Source organism: Pipistrellus kuhlii, unplaced genomic scaffold (genome assembly GCF_014108245.1).
Source record: "Pipistrellus kuhlii isolate mPipKuh1 unplaced genomic scaffold, mPipKuh1.p scaffold_m20_p_3, whole genome shotgun sequence".
Lineage (NCBI taxonomy): Eukaryota > Metazoa > Chordata > Mammalia > Chiroptera > Vespertilionidae > Pipistrellus > Pipistrellus kuhlii.
In genome coordinates this window covers 9,797,759-9,815,926 of record NW_023425529.1, presented here as the reverse complement: position 1 = coordinate 9,815,926, position 18,168 = coordinate 9,797,759, and the positions used below count along the sequence as shown (strand labels likewise).

The 18,168-nt window shown below is 38.4% G+C and overlaps 2 protein-coding genes across 9 annotated transcripts in view; both read right to left on the bottom strand.

Moving 5' to 3' along the window:
• The window catches only part of WASHC3 (WASH complex subunit 3), a 41,727-nt gene extending 38,367 nt beyond the window's left edge, over positions 1–3,360 (bottom strand). For 2 of the 6 annotated variants that reach the window (XM_036457270.2, XM_036457268.2), the window contains exons 1-2: positions 3,197–3,358; positions 2,564–2,662 (exon numbers count right to left, since the gene is read on the bottom strand). In XM_036457270.2, coding sequence (XP_036313163.1) covers positions 2,564–2,662; positions 3,197–3,247 — 150 coding nt within the window. In that variant the 5' untranslated portion in view covers positions 3,248–3,358. Of the gene's footprint in view, positions 1–2,563; positions 2,663–3,196 lie in introns of all 6 variants that reach the window. The other 4 variants (XM_036457266.2, XM_036457267.2, XM_036457265.1 and 1 more) reach the window with 3 other exon arrangements.
• Positions 3,361–12,451: 9,091 nt separating this feature from the next.
• The window catches only part of NUP37 (nucleoporin 37), a 31,455-nt gene continuing 25,738 nt past the window's right edge, over positions 12,452–18,168 (bottom strand). For 2 of the 3 annotated variants that reach the window (XM_036457259.2, XM_036457258.2), the window contains exons 6-10: positions 17,416–17,506; positions 16,512–16,693; positions 15,138–15,188; positions 13,450–13,543; positions 12,452–12,650 (exon numbers count right to left, since the gene is read on the bottom strand). In XM_036457259.2, the coding sequence (XP_036313152.1) occupies positions 12,537–12,650; positions 13,450–13,543; positions 15,138–15,188; positions 16,512–16,693; positions 17,416–17,506 (532 nt within the window). In that variant the 3' untranslated portion in view covers positions 12,452–12,536. The remainder of the gene's footprint in view (positions 12,651–13,449; positions 13,544–15,137; positions 15,189–16,511; positions 16,694–17,415; positions 17,507–18,168) is intronic. The other variant, XM_045587592.1, reaches the window with a different exon arrangement.

Here is an 18,168-nt window from a genome sequence, read left to right as displayed (position 1 = left end):
CCAAACCGGTTTTGGCTATTACACCTATTAAAAAGGCATTATATCAAATGGACATGGCATAGCAAAAAAAAAGAAAATGCAAATCTAAACAGTTGTTAAGAGTGTTGGCTGGTGCACTGAAGGGTCAGGTCACAGGTTTGATTCAGAGCACCTGTAGTAGGCAAATAATTGATGAGTCTCTCTTACATCGATGTTCTTCCCCCACCCCCACCCTCTCTCTCTGTTTCTAAAAAAATATCAATGGAAAAAAATATCCTTAGGTGAGGATTACATAAATAAATAAATAAATACATACATAAATAAATAAATAACTTTTGAAATAGCTATAGAGGACACCACAGTCTCACTTGACAGTGATGTAAACATACCTCTTATTCATTCCAGAAGATGCAATATAACAGAATAGTGAGACATTTTTGCATTTTTTCAGTTTATTGATCAGAGTTGGAATCCCAGCTCTCCTACTTTCTAGCTGTTGTGGGCAAATTAGAGCAGTGACTGCAGCTCTAAATACTATGCACTCAAACACATGTTGAATGCGTGAATGGATGATTAAGCAAATGATTTAAACTTCTCTACATCTTGGTTTCTGTATTTCTGAAAGAGTGAAAACTGGACCTCTCCCAAAAGGCTGAGATAATTAAATGCATGCAAAGCATTTAGTACCATGCCTAACACAGAACAAGCACACAATAAATATGAGTTATTTTCATCATACTAAGCAAACAGCCTACATATATATCCAAACTGTTGAAATATGGATTATAAAACATGAGTTACTATCAACTTAGATGATCATCTAAGGAGAAAAAGGCGATAAACAGCATTTAAACTTCATGAGTTTTTGGTCTAGTTTTTGTGTGTAGAGTTCAAGTAAGAACAAAAGATTATTGAAACAGTCAAAACAGTTGAGGGGAAGTTTAGAGAGGAACAGAAGGAAAGAAAAGAATGGATCATGAGACTATGATGATTAATAAGCAATCAACAAATAAGAGATGGTTATTGTTTAAATAACATTCACTTCTCAGTGACAACTGTCAGGCACTACAAAGTTGAGGGGCTGTCCTTGGCCCAGAGAAGGTCAATTAAGTTGCTCTCATAGGTCTGTTTGTTGTTGTTTCTTTTTTTTTTTTAACTGGTGACAAAAAATATGGGGATGGAGTATTTGCTCCTTTCTGCTAACAATCCTGGAATAATCTCTCTTCAGATACTTCATCTTAACCTGACATAAAAAAAAAAAGGGACTAAATCCTTGGCTTACTGCTTTTTTAAGCCAACAGTGTAAGGTAAAACTCAGGGAAGTAAGCACCTAGTCTCTGGGTGATAAAATATATTGACTTGAGCCGGTTAATCTACCCTGTTTCCCCGAAAATAAGACAGTGTCTTATATTAATTTTTCCTCCCAAAGTTGCGCTAGGTCTTATTTTCAGGGGATGTCTTATCTTTCCATGCGCTAGGTCTTATTTTCGGAGGATGTCTTATTTTCGGGGGAAACATGGTATCAACAATCATTTCACTTCTTTTTGTCTTAGAGAGAAGACAGAAAAGATTTTGATAACTAGACAAAAACAGCAGCTGGACTCTATAAGTGAAAATAGTTTTCCTGTCTCATGCAATTTTTATTAATAACACACCCAACAAATACTCCACTTGCTAAGGTTATAACTTATATTATATATAAGACAGAATGAACTGAATATTGTTTCTTTAATTGGTTCACCTGTGAGTTATCAAATTTTACCCTTTTCTCCTTTCTTAAAATCAATTTCAACCCATGTTTCTCCCCATTTTTTTTTGCCTTTATTTATTTTGATGATTTATTTTTTATTAAATTTATTGGGTTGACATTGGTTAATATGATCATATAGGTTTTAGATGTAGGTTTCCATGTTACAATAATCTGTATATTGCACTGTGTGCCCACCATGCAAAGTCAGATCTTCTCCCTTCACCATATATTGGGTCCCCTTAATCCCCTCCTTCCCTCTGTCTGGCAAGCCTTTAGTTTTCAAAGACAGGGATGCCTGGATCTAGCAACTAATCCTTAATTGGGTACTTAATCTTCACAAGTCATTTATCTGCAGACAATATTTTTATTTCCATAATGAGATTTGATACCAAAGTTATGTTTTAGGCTACCTTCTTAACCATTCAAGGAACGTAAGTCAAGGAACGTAAAATAACTTTAATGTAAACTGAAACAATGTGTACCTAAAAATGTAAATCTTTGGGGTAAGAGAAACAGCCACTTTTTAAATTAAAAAAAAAAAAAAAAAGCTTTCAACTGTGATGTTTTGGAGTCCCTTTTGCTGTCTTTAGTCACAGTAAGCCTTCCTGAACTATTTCCCAGAGGCCTCTAGAAAATTCAGCAGGGAGAGGGGGTACAGGACCAATGTAACAGAATCAGAATCAAAGAGGCCTTAGAATGTGTTAACGTAATAACTGCGTGAGCAAGCAGGACATGCTATGTGAACAGACGGTAATTCTCGTTTTACTCATGTGCTGCCTTCAAAAGGGCAAGGTGATTTCCAGGCTGCTCAGGAAGCCGGATGCCAGGACCTACCTCCTCACAAACTGTCGAGAAGCGGTTGAGGAACTGTACAGTGTGCACCACAAACTGGTTTAGAAATGCCACCGTTCTTTTCTGCTGAATAGCTGGCACCTGCGTTACGTGAGAGAAAGACGTGATTGGTACAGGAGAAGCGTACCCCGGGCAACCCCTTTGATGTGAGTGACCAGGGGGTGCTTTGCGGTGAGGTATGAGCCCTTTTTTCCTACCCCGTGGGGGCGGGGCGTCCCAGGATGACAGAGGCTCGCTCCCGAAAAGTTTCAGAATTGACTCTGAATTCAAAAGTACGAACCACACCCAGAAACACACACAAAAACCAGGGGGCAGAATGAAAGAGGTGGGGTGAGAGGTCACAGGGTGAGAGGCTCCGATCGCCAGTGAGCCACCCTCGAGAAGGCAGACTCGTGACCCGGGAAGCGAAGGCTGGGGGAGGCACGCGAACCCCTGAAACAGCTCGGGAACCCCTTTGGAAGGTGAACAGTGGGACTCTCCCACCCGAGGACGGCCGGAGAGGGGGGAGGTCAGGGACAGGGGGAGACATGGGAGATGGGGTCTCCCTGGAAATCCGGCGTCCCTTTACCATCCTCCTCCCAGGTCACCGGAAGTCCAGCGCCTTCTTTTACAAACCTTGGTCAGGTCAATGCCTGAGCCCATGAGAGGAAGCCCGTCCTCATCCATCTCCTCAGCGGGCGGGGGACCCAGGCATCGCCCACAAACCCCCCCAGATGTGGTCCCTCCAACCCCGTAATAGTTGTCAGAGCGTCTCTCCTCCGCCCCCCCCCCAGGCCCCGCCTCCAGGTTCCCTTCCTTCCGGAAGGAAACGCCTTCGCAGGCCAATCACTCAGCGGCTCTCGGACAGCCCGCCCTCCCGCCTGGCATGCTGGGATTGGTAGTTCTCGTTCCAGATTGTAACATCAACCCTGGGGTCATGAGGTGCAGGGAGGCTGAGGTTCTAGCACGAAAAACCTTAAAAACGTGGCAAAAAGTATTAAGCAAAAAAAAATTGCGCCCTTTTGAGTGATCTCTGCCTAGTCCTGTTATCTAAGTAGCTCATTTGTTAATCAAATAGTCACTTGTTTATCAAGGGAAAATAGCATTCAGTGCTGGCTTTGTCAGGGAACTGCGCCCCCTGATCTAAGAGTGGCTCCACCAAGTCCCTTTACCAGGAAGCACATTCAGCATCTCAGCATCAGTGCACCACAGGACTGAACTAAAAGCGCATCCTGGGCTTTAGCTCACGTATTTTGTGAATTAGCAAGATATGTCGTAAGGTATCCAAAACCCTAAGCTCCTAAGGGAGTTAGCATAAAACTGGACGTAATTAAGCATTTAGGTCCTGTAAACAAAATAAAGACACTGTGCATGCACTAAATTTTGAGATGGAGAAAGTTCAAAATGTTTTCCATATAGATTAATGGTAATTGCTTCTTCCTTTCACACCATTTCAGCCTAGGAACCCTCTACTTTGGGATAGAGGAGAAAACTTGTAATAGGCTAGGGATTGGTTGATTTGCATATAAAAACATGCTTCCAAGTAAGTTGTTTTATTACCTTTAGACATCAGTTAGCCACAAATGTCAGAGCTTCAAAATTATAGAAAATAGCCCTAACTGGTTTGGTTCAAGGGTTAGAGTGTCCGCCTGCGGGTTGAGGGGTCCTGGTTTGATTCTGGTCAAGGGCTCAGGCCTGGGCTGCAGGGTCCATCCCAGTAGGAGGTGTGCAGGAGAGAGCCACTTGATGCTTTTCATCATTGATGTTTCTCTCTCTCACTCTCCCTTCATCCCTGAAATCAATAAAAACAGATTTTAAAAAGAATACAGAAAATAAATATCCTATATATAATAAAATCCTAATATGCTAAGTATCCAGTTGTTCATTCAACTAATCAAAGTGTAATATGCTAATGATATGCTAAGGCCATTCAACTGCTCACTATGATGTTCACTGCTCCCGCTAGTAGGTTAGCTTGCTGTGGGGTCTGACTGATCTGGATTGAACGAGATGGGCCAGACACACCCTGGAGGCCTCCTGTTGTCCCTCCCATCCTGGTCTGCACCCTCTCCCAACCTGGGACCCCTCTAGGGATGTCAGAGAACCTGTTCCAGCCCAATCCTGCAGGCCAGGCCAAGGGACCCCACTGGTTCACGAATTCATGCACCGAGCCTCTAATAGTCAATGTAATGAGACCTGTAATGAATGGGTGCTTAAAAAACAAATGCAAAATCTAAGAAGACACATAACATTCACCTTGCATATGCAGACTTCCAGGTAGAGTTCAGTAAGGTACCTCTCTCCTGAGTCTAGGATCTCAATTCAGTTTCCTAAGAGGTGAGCACAAGGGAGAAGTAATTGCCTGGCTATGTAAGAGGCAGAGGGCATTTGGGAGAACTAATCATTCCCCATCCAGACTCTCCATCAAACCTGTTTTAGTAACCCCTAAAAGACTCCACCCTCCCTTCAGAACTGATGCACCAAGAAATCCAAGAGTCTTAACTTTCCTGCCTTAGATGATGCCATTCTCTTTTAATTATCATACCAAGCCTTGCTTTCACTACTCATTTGATACCTTGTACATGCTACCTTTATCTTGTTGTGACCATGTGGTATTGCCAACTTCTTTGTAATTTCTTTAAATTCCCCAACAACATTATACAGCTGTGCTAGTGAGTAGCTGCCTATTTTTAAATTAAGGACTTATTATGCAAGTGAAATACCTATCATAGAAAACAGAGTAAAGAAAAAGTATAGGACCGTGGTTGGCAAACTGCGGCTCGCGAGCCACATGCGGCTCTTTGGCCCCTTGAGTGTGGCTCTTCCACGAAATACTACAGCCTGGGCGAGTCTATTTTGAAGAAGTGGCGTTAGAAGAAGTTTAAGTTTTAAAAGTTTGGCTCTCAAAAGAAATTTCAATCGTTGTACTGTTGAAATTTGGCTCTGTTGACTAATGAGTTTGCTGACTACTGGTATAGGAGGAAAAAATGTCAGTCACTCTTATTAGAAGTAACTATTGTCATTTTAATAGAGCCAAGTTATTTTATCTTGAATTCACAATGTCAGATTTGTCCCCCATTGGTGTGGATATTAATGAGGTAGGTTTGTCATGAGTATTTGCTTAAGTTTATATGCTCTATAGCACTCTGCACAGAATAACCCTCTCCACATATTAAAAAATAATTTGCCGCAAATGATGCCACTATCAGCTGCTTCTAATTAATCTCCTCTGGCTTGTTTCAGTAAATGACTCAGCACCTGGACTTCTTAAAGCGGCCAGGTTTTTTTTGAATCACAACCACATAAAATCACTTAACACTACTTTGGAAGTTCAACATCAACATTTGGTCCTGCAGCCTTGTTTCTAGAGTCCAAAATGATCATGTTAGAACCTTTGCTATTACCCTTTAAAAAAAAAGTGCCAAGAGGTGTGAGCCAGTCAGTCTAGGAAAGTGGCTCACAATATTTTCCAGAAGCCCTTCATAGAAAAAAAAAAAAAAAAAATTGAGGATCCCTAGATGATTGTGGTTGGATATTTAATATTCACTGCGTAAACACATACATTGTTGGGGATTTAAAATGGGAACATTAAATGGAAATGGTGAACTATATTGGGAAACCCATCTCTAAAAGCCCCAATTTTTAATTCAAAGAGTATTTCATGTCCTCTTATTTTCCATGCTAGGTTCTACTAGTTTTCCTACCATTCCTCCTGCCTTAGAAAGCCTTTCCTCTTCTGTCACATAGGTAGAAATGGTTAACAGATTCTGGCTTTCATCTTGAACTCCAGAGCCAATCCTGGGGTCACACAACAGATACTCAGATGACAGGCACACCTTATATATCTGAGGACTTTTTAACCCTCTCAAGATTTGTGAATGAGATCTTCAAAATCCACTCTCTCTGAATTGGAGGAAAGGGTTCTCTGGTAGATTCATTCTTCCTTCCAGGTAATGGTGCTTGGGAGGAGAAAGAGGGAGTTGGCAGGACGTCTGATGTCAATGTCTGCTAGGATCATGTAGAGAAGTTGGATTTTGGAGCTGGCTATATTATCTCAGGACTCCAGGAAATCGTGGCTTCAAAGGAAAAAGAGGATTTTGGTAGTGGTAAGATGTGTATAATATTGAGAACCCTTTGCAATAATTCCACACTCTCCTAGTTATTTTCCCTCAATATGTTGGAAGCAATGACATTGGGTCTTGTGAAGATCATATACACATGTGAACACATCTTATTGTGGCAGGTGAGTGGAATGATGGGGAAAGGAATATGTCAAAGTAAAAGAACTGCAAAATGGCTCCATGGTCTTAGGGGTTAAAGTATTTGTGGGGTAAAATCTCTGATGCAGCTGTATATAGTACCAGATCCTAGACTTGGGTCACAGTCAGGCACCAGGGAAATCTCACTAGAATTCCAGATTTCAAAGAGGAATGCATACACAGATGTTCTCCTTGGTACAGGCTCTTTGGGGAGAGAGGCATTGTTAGACATTCACAAGACAGCTTGAAGCTCCAGTGTCCAACGTTCAGGAGAACCAGCCCTACAGAACATTTGGCAAAGTAAGATTCTAGAGAGTCTAAATATTAATGAAAAGAATGTTTCTTTATAGACTAGGAACCAAAGTGAGCTATTATACAATAACTAGAGGCCTGGAGCATGAAATTTGTGCACTTGGGTGTGTGTGTCCCTCAGCCCAGCCTACACCCTCTCCAATCTGGGACCCCTTGGGTGATATCTGACTGCCGGTTTAGGCTCAATCCTAAACCAGCCGTCGGACATCCCTTTCACATTCTGGGACTGCTGGCTCCCAACCGCTCGCCTGCCTGCCTGATTGCCCCTAACTGCTTCCGTCTGCTAACCTGAACACCCCCTACACACTCCCCTGCCAGCCTGACTGATGCCTAACTGTCCTCCCCTACTAGCCTGGTCACCCCCAATTGCCTTCCCCTGCAGGCCCAGTTGCCTCCAACTGTCCTCACCTACAGATCTAGTCCCCCCCAACTTCCCTCCCCTAAAGGCCTGTCTCCCCCAACTGCCCTCCTCAGCAGCCTGCTCCCCTGCAATTTCCCTTCCCTGTAGGCCTGGACCCCCCCCAACTGCCTTCCCCAGCAGACTGTTTCTCTCCCCCCCACAACTGCTCTCCTCTGCAGGCCTGTTCTCCTCCCAACTGCCCTCCCCTGTGGACCTGATTGCCCACAACTACCCTCCCCTGCCGGCCATCTTTGACCACATGGGGTAGTCACCTTGTGAGAGGATGTTGAGGGTCAATTTGCATATTACCTCTTTATTATAAAGGATTACAATAAAATCTATTTGTAATAAACAAATACCCAGTTTTCGTTAGTACTAGTGGAAGAAAGAACTAGCAATTAGCAAGGAAACATTACATTAAGCAAAGATGTAGAAAGTTCTTTAAAAATAAATATTAGTCTGGTTTAATCTTAAATGTTAATGAAGAAAGTCATTTCTTACAGTTACAGTCTAGGTAAAAATAAGCCCAAATGAGCTAAGCTGTTTAGACAGCCTATCTTCCTTATCTCAGTGGCATAATTTATCACTAGTTGCCTCTGGCTTACTTTAGGGGTTAGTCATCTGGGCCTATTTCCTTTATACACTATCTCAAAAATAGAGATTTCCTGAAACAGTATTAGAAAGCTCTTATAAGAGATGGTTGCAGAGATAAACCTTAATTTCAGCCACAGTCTAATCTTGTCTGGATTTGGCTCAGCGATAGGACAAACAGCTGTGTTTATAAAAAAAAGATCAAAGTTTTGTGTTTCACCATCATTAGAAACAAAGAGACCAGCAACATTCATTGCCTTTTATTACAAAGGAAGGAAATAGGTACTCAACTCAGTATAGCACAAAAAATGCGGCTGGTATTAATGATTATTTCATATATCTTTAAATCTATTGGGTTTCTCAAATTGCTTGCAAAGGCTGAGAAACCTGGTGGCCTCCCCTTTAACCACTGTTCAAATGAATTTTATGTTTATACTAGAGGCCTGGTGCATGGATTTGTTTATGGGGTGGGGCTGGGCCTGATGTGGAGAGAGGCCATGGGAGGTTGGACAGCAGGCCCCACCCCTGATTGGGGTAGGGGGGCCGAATGGGGCAGGGCTAACCAGGGGGAGGGGTTGTGATAGGTTCAGAAGGGCTGATTGGGGCCCTGATTGGGCCAGTTGGCCTCCTGCAGTGCATGTCATAGGACTGGTCATTCAGTCGTTCCAGTCATTCAGTGTTCAGAGATCATAATAACCTGGCTACTCAGTGTATATAGATAAGCCCCTAAGTAGTGTATTCTTTAAAAATTAGTGGAGAAGGCAAATAGCTATATAACAAAGTCACAAGTTAAACAGAAATAAGCTGATCCAGGGAAATTTCCAGGCAAACGTAACTTCGTCCTACATAAGGGCCACAATTGTTTTCACTAAGGTAGTTCAAAGAACACCTGAAAAGGACAGAAAGATTTAGTGCTTTTGTATTTCCCATAAAGTCTGTGTCCATGCATGACGCAAAAGAAGTTGGTTATGTTGAGACTGAGTAATGGATATGTCATCCAATGTGTATTCCTTTTCTCTTCTGTGAAATGAGATCCTCAAAGCTGATATCCTAATTATTTTGTTGTGTTACTGAGATTAGTTAACAAATGATTGCTACACATTTCAAGTTATGTTAATAACAAAAAAAGGACCTATGTCTTAAAGGGCATATTTCTTTAAATGTATAATTATAAATGCACATTAGTTGTTTTGAAAACCTTTTCCAATGCCTGTTAAATGTTTTTGAATGAGCAAGGTGTTAAAGAAACAGCGTGTTCTCTCTGTCCCTGTTGCTGAGCACACTGACAGCTTGATAACGATATGCTGGAATGGAATGCCGCTGCTGAGAACTTGTCCAGCCGCCTAACAGGAATATGTGGAAATGGACCATCAGAACAGTCATTTTACTTTGTAAATCTTACTTGGGTTCAGAACTAAGGTCAGTACTGGTATGGCATAAAGTTGGGTTAAACTGAGTTTAACTTTTTTGAGCTACAGAAAAACATGGAATCTGGACCAAATACTATTTGTCTCCTCAGAAATTAGTTTTGGGCACAGTACTGTCTCATAACTTCCCAATCAGCATTTCTGGGATAATGTCAGACTTTGGACAATTACAAAGAACCAGACACAAATGTGCAAACCAGATCTCGATTTCTTCTCCACTGACGTGAGATTTAAAACAGTAATAGGAACATTTCTAAGTCAGTGTCATTATGTAGTTGCAAATTACCAAAGTAAGGAACAAATTGGAGTGCATGGGTGTGCAATTTTGTGTTTTGGCACAGGAGAGACACTGAAATATCCACAATACATAAGCCAAATCATAAAAATAAAAAGGCGCTATGATTCCATCATTCTGAAAGTGTAGGATTTAGTTCTGACATCTTGGAGATTTGTGATATCCTGACTTTTGCTTCAACAGTCCTAAATAATACAAACTTTAGAACACAAGAACAACTTTTTCTTTTTCTTTTCACAATGTAAGTGAAGCAATCCTAAGAAAAACTGAGTTTCAACAAGAGAAAAACCATCTTAGATGTATTGATAAACATGGAAAAACTAAAATTAAGTGGGACACACACACACACACACACACACACACACACGGCTCTTGTTATTTATCAGGAATTGGACATTATGACCAATAGCTAATTCCAAGTGATACATTTTTTCCTGCCTTAGTCTAATTTAAACACATTTTACTAAGAACAAAGTTTACTAAGTTGGAAAAGAATATCATTATACCATTTAAAGAATTGTATATACTAGTGTTTAACAACAAATTCGAAACTGGAAAATGGTTGTAATACCCTATATGTAAGATGTTTTCTTTTTAAAAAGATTCCAGTTCTGTCCTTAGTAGGTAAAATGTATACCATTTCTGGAACCTGGCAGTAAAGGCATTCCTCTCATTTTTCACAGCACCGTATTAATTTACAAACGAAACACTGCCTGCCTCTTTGACATAGCTGTATTTACACAACCACTATGACTTACCTTTCCCCCAGCAAAGAGTAGTCCTACTGGAAATTTCATCAGACGATGTTTATATTTGGGTAAGCCCTTATTCTGAAGAATCCATATCCCAGATACCAGGCCCAACATACTCACCTCTTTAATCTCCATCCCTAAAACAACCCACTCAATTTCTAAGTCACTTTTTCTAAGTATAAGACAATTTTCAACTACACTCGCCCCATTTATAATTTCAGGATGTATTCCTTATTTTTGTTAAATATTCTGAAATGACAAATTCATATGAAATTTTTGGCCTATCCTGATGCTTTTAAGGCTCTCTGTCCCACCACAGAGACTGTTAATGGGAATCATGTTAAAATGCTCATTTTCTTTTGTAAGTTCAAAAGTTGCTTATAAGGGATAAATAAAACTATTTCTATTATTTGGTAATATTTTACAGTATTAAATAACTGACATGCAAATTGATATGCTATGTAATTTTTCATCTACACTTTAAAGCATATAACAGTTCATACCAAATATTTACATGATTACAAAACTATATTGAAATTTTTAAAATACCTGTAACATTTCCCTATCAAAAGATAATTATCTTGATTCCATAAGAAATCATATAGAGAACGTGAGTAAAAATATAAGAAATCATATAAATAGAGAATGTGAGTAAAAATATTTATTAGCATTAATTAAAATAAACTTAATGCCTCAAAAAAGAGAACTATACATCTCTGAAATTAATTATTACCTGTTAAGTATTTTTATTCACCTTTACTCAATTATCACAGTAACTTCATGAGATACTGATTCCTTTCTCTATTTTATAGGATGAAATGTAGCTTCAACTCACAGGTATGCAGAGTTTGTAGGAATTCATTTAATTCCATAATGACTGAAGGCCAAACCCCAAGCTTACACTCTTCTGATTACATCATAGTGTGTCACAAAAACATGGTGACTGCCTTACATCATATTGACTTCAATGGATTTTGAAATGGTGAATATAGTTCTTCTGCCACTAGATGTCATCTCAAAAACATTTAAATTTCTATAAGAATGGTGAAAATTCATAATAGGCAAACGCTGTTAAAAATGATGTTATTTCTCAAGATAAGCTTTATCCTATATATCAGATGTTCTAAGGATATGGAGATGTATAGTCAAAAGCAATGTGCATATACTAAATGGTTGAGTAACATAATTGGTCACATTTTTAAGAAATTAATCTTTTTAATATTAAATTAAATAATAAACTTTAATAATTCCTGAAAAAGTCCTAAGATCCCTACATATAACAGATTGCTAAGCAAATAAAGGTGTGCTCGCACGCATGCACGAGCACGCGCACACCCACACACACACTCTCTCAACTGCTTCTAGAGTAGGGGTGTCGAACTCAATCAGAGAAGGGGCCAAAATCTAAAATCCAGCCTAAATCGCGGGCCGAATGGTTTACTGAACAGTCATAAACTGTCATTGTGATGGAAACGCAGTGGAGTGCAGTGATGACAGCGCGGTTCGGGCCACATTGCAAGGCCTGGCGGGATGGATTTGGCCCGCGGGCCTTGTGTTTGACACATGTGTTCTAGAGTAACACTGAAAGGAGATCCTTTTTTCCTTTTGTAAATATTTGTCCCTGAGAATTAAAATAGCAGATATTTAAAGTATAGAGGATAGGCTATACTTTGGATAATCCTGTGATAAAATCAAAAGCATTATGTTTCCCTAGTCATTTCTTTTCTGGAACTTCTGAGTCAATTATATTCTTAAGAGGTGATTAAAACACACACACACATACACACAGAACAGAGTAGAAAATTTTTTTTTCAAACCATTAACATTTTATTTAACAAAACAACTGGGATATTTCTAGAGCTTACAGTAGATTTAATATAAAAATAAGGAATCCTCCAAAAATGCAAAACTTATGGATCCAAGCTAGACAAAAATTGATTTCACATTTCAGTTACCCAAAACAACAGCTTGTGGTCGCCTCCAACTGCACATAGTGGGAGAGTTCTATGCCAGGAGAGGCCAGATCCAACGACTACTGAACCAAGGAGGATGGGCTATAAAATAAGTGAAGAATTAAAGAGCTTACTAAATCATCAAAGTAAGTAAAAACTACCCTTCAGAAATAAAAAATACATTAATATATTGCCTTTATTTATAGCAGAATTAAAAAATATGCTTCCTCACAGGTGAAATATGAATTATTTGCTTGCAGCTGACTGGAAGGAAGAATATAAATAATCTACGAATTACTGGTGCAACCCCGAGTCAAATATTTTTGCAGGCTGAAAAAACCAAGCAAGCAAAATTATTATATTTAAATGAAGGACAGCCAAACCAAGCAAGCAAAATTATTATATTTAAATTACTATACTTAAATGGCTAGTGTAACTCAGTGCTTAGGGTGTTAAATTCGATTCCCAGTCAAAGGTACACATCTAGGTTACAGGTTCGATCGTCAGCCCCATTTGGGGCATGTGTAGGAAGCAAAGGATCACTATGTCTCTCTCACATCAATAGATTGATATAGATTGATATCCACCTCCCTCCCCCAATATCACCTTCTCTCCCTTCCACTATCTCTAAAAATCAATGAAAAAAGTATCCTCAGGTGAGGATTAAAAAAAATAAATCAAGGATAAAATATAACAGAAGAAATTAAATGCCCCTTATATGTATATAGACAAAATATCTATTACCACTAGTGATTTAAACATCAAAAAATGCCTTCTCTTTCCAATTTAAGCAGATGACATTCATAAATATCTTTAGATACCCATTACGATTTAGGGGCTATAAATGGAAAAGTAAAAAGCAAATTAAAAACCCATATGCCACAAAACATCTCCACATTACCTGAGGATGTCCTAAATGATGAATTTGAAACTGGCTTGCCATTTTGCCGGGATAACCAGTGGTTGCAAACAAATTTTCATTAATTGTGGACCACCTAAGGAAAAAAAGGGTACAAATGATTTCAGTACTTTTCATATAACTATAAACTTTTCTAAAACAGGTTATTTTTGTTGTTGTACAAAACAATAATTTTATAACCCTGAATTTGTTAGTGGGGCTTTAAAATTAGACTAAAAATTCCAAGAAAGTTAACTATATGTTCTCATTCTGTAAATATTTATTAAGTGCTTATTGCGTGCCACTTTATTACATTCCAAAGTTACACAAGGTTAGCAGTTCTTTTTTTATAACCAAAGGGCTAACAGTGTGGTAGGGGATATCAATAAGGAATCAGACAGATATAAAATATAAAATGTTTCACAGAAACACATTTAATGTTCTTACTGATAACTGTTATGAACTAGTGATACACTCACAAGTTTAAAATTCCTGGGGCTGATAAAAATACTAAAAATATTTAGATATTTAAGTATTTAAGATTTAAGACATCCTACACATTGGAATATAATGAATCAATGAATCAACAAATGTTAATGGAGCTCCAGCAATATGGCTAACACTGTAATAAGTAAAGAAGATATGAGAAAAAAAGAAAAGATTCTCTGACCAAAAAAACAAACAAATTTGTTGAGACATGGCTGCTTGTCCAACAGCTCTTTTGACCTTTTTCCATGTTAACTGAATTCCAAGTGTCTTCTGTCAGCATGTCCAATCCCAAGGGATGAGACACAATTGGTTTCATGCAAAGATAGCCATTCCCAATGAAAAGGGAGTGCTCTTCCTCTCCCCTTCCTTTGGCCAATGATGAGGCTATGATGCCTGGAGCAATGGAGGTCATCTCGTGATTGTGAAGCAACAAGTCCAAAGCCTTGCCATGGAGGCTGGCAGAGGGAAAGGCTTGAACTCTTGATATGTTGTTGAGCTACTAAACCAATCCTGACACTGCCTTCTCCAGACTTCTTAAGTACTATATACTATTTACTTACATCTCTGAAGTCAGGATGTATCTCACAATCTATGACATCCTTACATTTAGTTGACTATAATCTTAGATTTGATAACATATACATATAATACATGTTCTATTGGTTTAGTCTCAGTAAATTTTCCTATTAGTTGAAAATGAAAGAGCCATAAAGACTACTATACAATGGAATATCACTCAAAAAGGAAAGAAAAACAAGGAATGAATGTTAATTTAAGCAACAATTAAAAGAGAGCAAGTTGTAGACAGTGTCTAGCATTTTCTCATTTAGCACAAAATATGCAAAAATATGGTTCCACCTAATTTTATATCTTGATCAGTACAAAAAAAAAATAAGGAAACATATGCTCCAAATTGTGGGGGTGGTATTCGTACAGTGGCAACGTGTTTTATAAAATTAAAAAAGAACAACATTGAAAAATCACTCCCTCGCCTAACCCAAAAAGACAAGAGCAAAAATTTAGTTAAGAAAGCAAAATATCCATTTATAAAATTATCAGAGAAAAAAAGACAAGCCCCAAACAAGCAAACATAAACCCAGAGAGATGAAGATTGAGAAAGTATTCCAGATGGTGATACTGCATGAACAAAGTAACCAGACTCAAAAACTAAAATTGTAAGTCCAACAAAAGTGGTACACTACCTAAATATGCAGGCTCGATCCATGTGGACAGGTCTCTTCACTTGAGGGTAACTAAAAGATAGTATTTTGCATTTTATGAATTATGTACTGGTCTTAAGTAGAACTTAAATTACAGTTTAAAAGGTATTTTCTTTAAATTAAAAAATATATTTCTGCCAAAACTGGTTTGGCTCAGTGGTATAGAGCGTCGGTCTGCAGACTGAAGAGTCCTGGGTTCAATTCCGGTCAAAGGCATGTACATTGGTTGCAGGCACATCCCCGGTGGGGAGTGTGCAGGAGGCGGCTGGTTGATGTTTCTCTCTCATTGACGTTTCTGGCTCTCTATCTCTCTCCCGTCCTCTCTGCAAAAAAATCAATAAAATATATTAAAAAAAAGAAAAAAAAAAGAAAGAAAAAAAAAAAGAAAAAAAGAAAAATCCCTGGAATTACCTGCTTAATGTAAGCAAACCAAACATTAAAAAAATATGTGTGTGTGTGTGTATACACCATTTCTATTGATTTCAGAGAGGTAGGGTGAGGAAGAAATAGAAACATCAACGATGAGATAGAATTATAGACTGGTTGCCTCCTGAAGGCCCACAACATAGGCAGGTGTGCTGATTCAGAATCAAACCATGACCTCTTGGTTCATAGGTCAATGGTCAACCACTGAACCACACAGGCCAGAAGGTATTTTCTTTTTTAAAAAACACAATGGCCAAGCCCTAGCTGGTTTGGCTAAGGGGTTAAAGCATAGGTCTGTGGACTGAAGGGTCCCAGGTTTGATTCTGGTCAAGGGCACATACCGTGGTTGTAAGCTCCTCCCTGGCCAGGCCCTGGTCGGGACTTGTGCACGAGGCAACCAATTGATGTGTTTCTCTTACATCAATGTTTCTCTCTGTCTTTCTGTCTCTCTTCCACTCTTCCTAAAAATCAATGGAAAAATATCCTCGGTTGAGGATTAACAACAACAAAAATAATAATAATAAAAGATAACTTATTTAAAAACAAAACAAAATACCACAATGGCCAATATACTTAAACTGTGACAAAATTCCAAATAAGCATCGGATTGAAATAGATAAAATATGATAAAGACATAAGCATGATGCAGAACCATTATAAAACATGATCATTCAACAGGGTCAATGTTTGTTTTTTCAACGTAAGTAAACAACGCTCTAAGATTTCCTCCTTCACATTGATCTCCCTGGGTTGTGCTCAAAATGAGTCGAAGCACCAATACCCATCTTTGTTATCAAAACCCATAGCTCTGGCCCTTTCAAAATAGACTTGCCTTAGCTCAACAGTGAGGGCCAGCGATATAAAAATGGCTCAGTGGATCATTAACAAGGACTGATTTTTTAGTAAGTAATATATGTACTAAGAAAGTACCTGGATCGAGTAATATCCCAAATTAACCAATCATTCCCTGCAACAGCTCCAACTTTGAAGGTGTTTTTTAAACACCAGTGTGCTGACATTAATGGAATCTGTTCTGATTCAAGAGATAAAATAGCCTGTTGGGACATAAGATCATAAAATCGGATTGTTCCATTCTTCTCTGCAACCATCAGCTGTAAGACAGAAAAATAAAGAAAATTCAACAACTTCATTCACCAAATTTGAGAAGTAGGTAGAGATTCAATTCATATAGTGAAATTTAAACATTTGCATATATGTATTATGAATGAAGGATCAAATGCAAAGGATGCATAAGGAACTGGCATTGACTCTAAACAATTGAAGGATTAATTTTAAGAAGATGAATGTGGTAGCTTCTTAGATTCTATGAAACAATAAAACAGAGTAATGCCCAAGAGAAGATACTGGCAAATGAGAGAACTCTTGTTGAATGGCTCCCATTTACTCAATGAAGTAAGAGTTAAGGCCAAATGATACCTTTAGGATTTTAGAAAGCTTTATTTTGAATTGATTATCACTGGAGTAAGATCAGATACTTTCTGTTTATACACTATGGCTCACAAGCATGGATTTAACTTTTGTTTTTAAACAAATATTGCTACTAGGCAATATGGGCATCAGTTTTTAGACTGTAATTTGCCAAAGAGCAGGAAAAGTGTCTTTTAAATGAATGCCATTTAGAGATGATGGCTGTCAAATAAAAACTTTATACAGAACTTTTAAGGTATAGCTTTGTAGAGTAAATGTATTTGTGACAAATACATTTGTCTCTGAGGTAGAAAAAGTCATTGATTTTTCTCCTCTTTGTGTTCAGTATTACACATATATATGTCTTTTCACCTTGATAAAAGAAAAGTAAGTTATAAATAACAACCTTAAAAGATTCCTCAGGATGCCAGCACACACTCATTCCAGGGGAATTAAGAGCAAAATGAGATGTCTGTACTCCATCCAAGTTCCAAATCCTAGGAAAAGAAAAGTGGTACAACTTTAAATATTTTTGATATATCACTACTAAAAAAATACAATTTCCAGAATTTATCCAAAGCCATTAACTAAAGATTACAATGTAGACATTTGTACTTAAAGTATACCTTTCAAGGAAAATGATAATTATTTTAGAAATTTGTGAAAGCAGTATGAAGAATTTAACTTTTACCATACTCAATCACAGAAAAAGTCACATACATTTTTCTCATTAATTAATTTAACACCGTAACACCTATAACCAAATTATTCCTATATTCCTTTTTTTGTGGACAAAATCTTAAACTAATCAGGTTGAATTTCTGCATCAGTAGGCATTTCTCAAAGGTGGCCTTGATGGATAGCTACATTAAAGGTGAACTGAAGAAAAAAACACCTGGTTCCTCCCTCTCTCTAATTTTTCCATATCCATAGTAACAAGAACCAAGCTAATCACTGACATGGCTTTCTATTTCAATTTCTTTCCTATCCTGAGTGGAGACCAAAACTCAGAAATCTCGCTTTATTGTGAGAAGTGCTATCCCCAACCCAGACTAATGGTTTTCCAGCTCATTCTTCATACTCAGCTGCTATTATGTCTCAGTGGTACAGAGTGTGGCATAGAGTTAGCATGGCAGGAGACAGAAATTGGTGGGTCGTT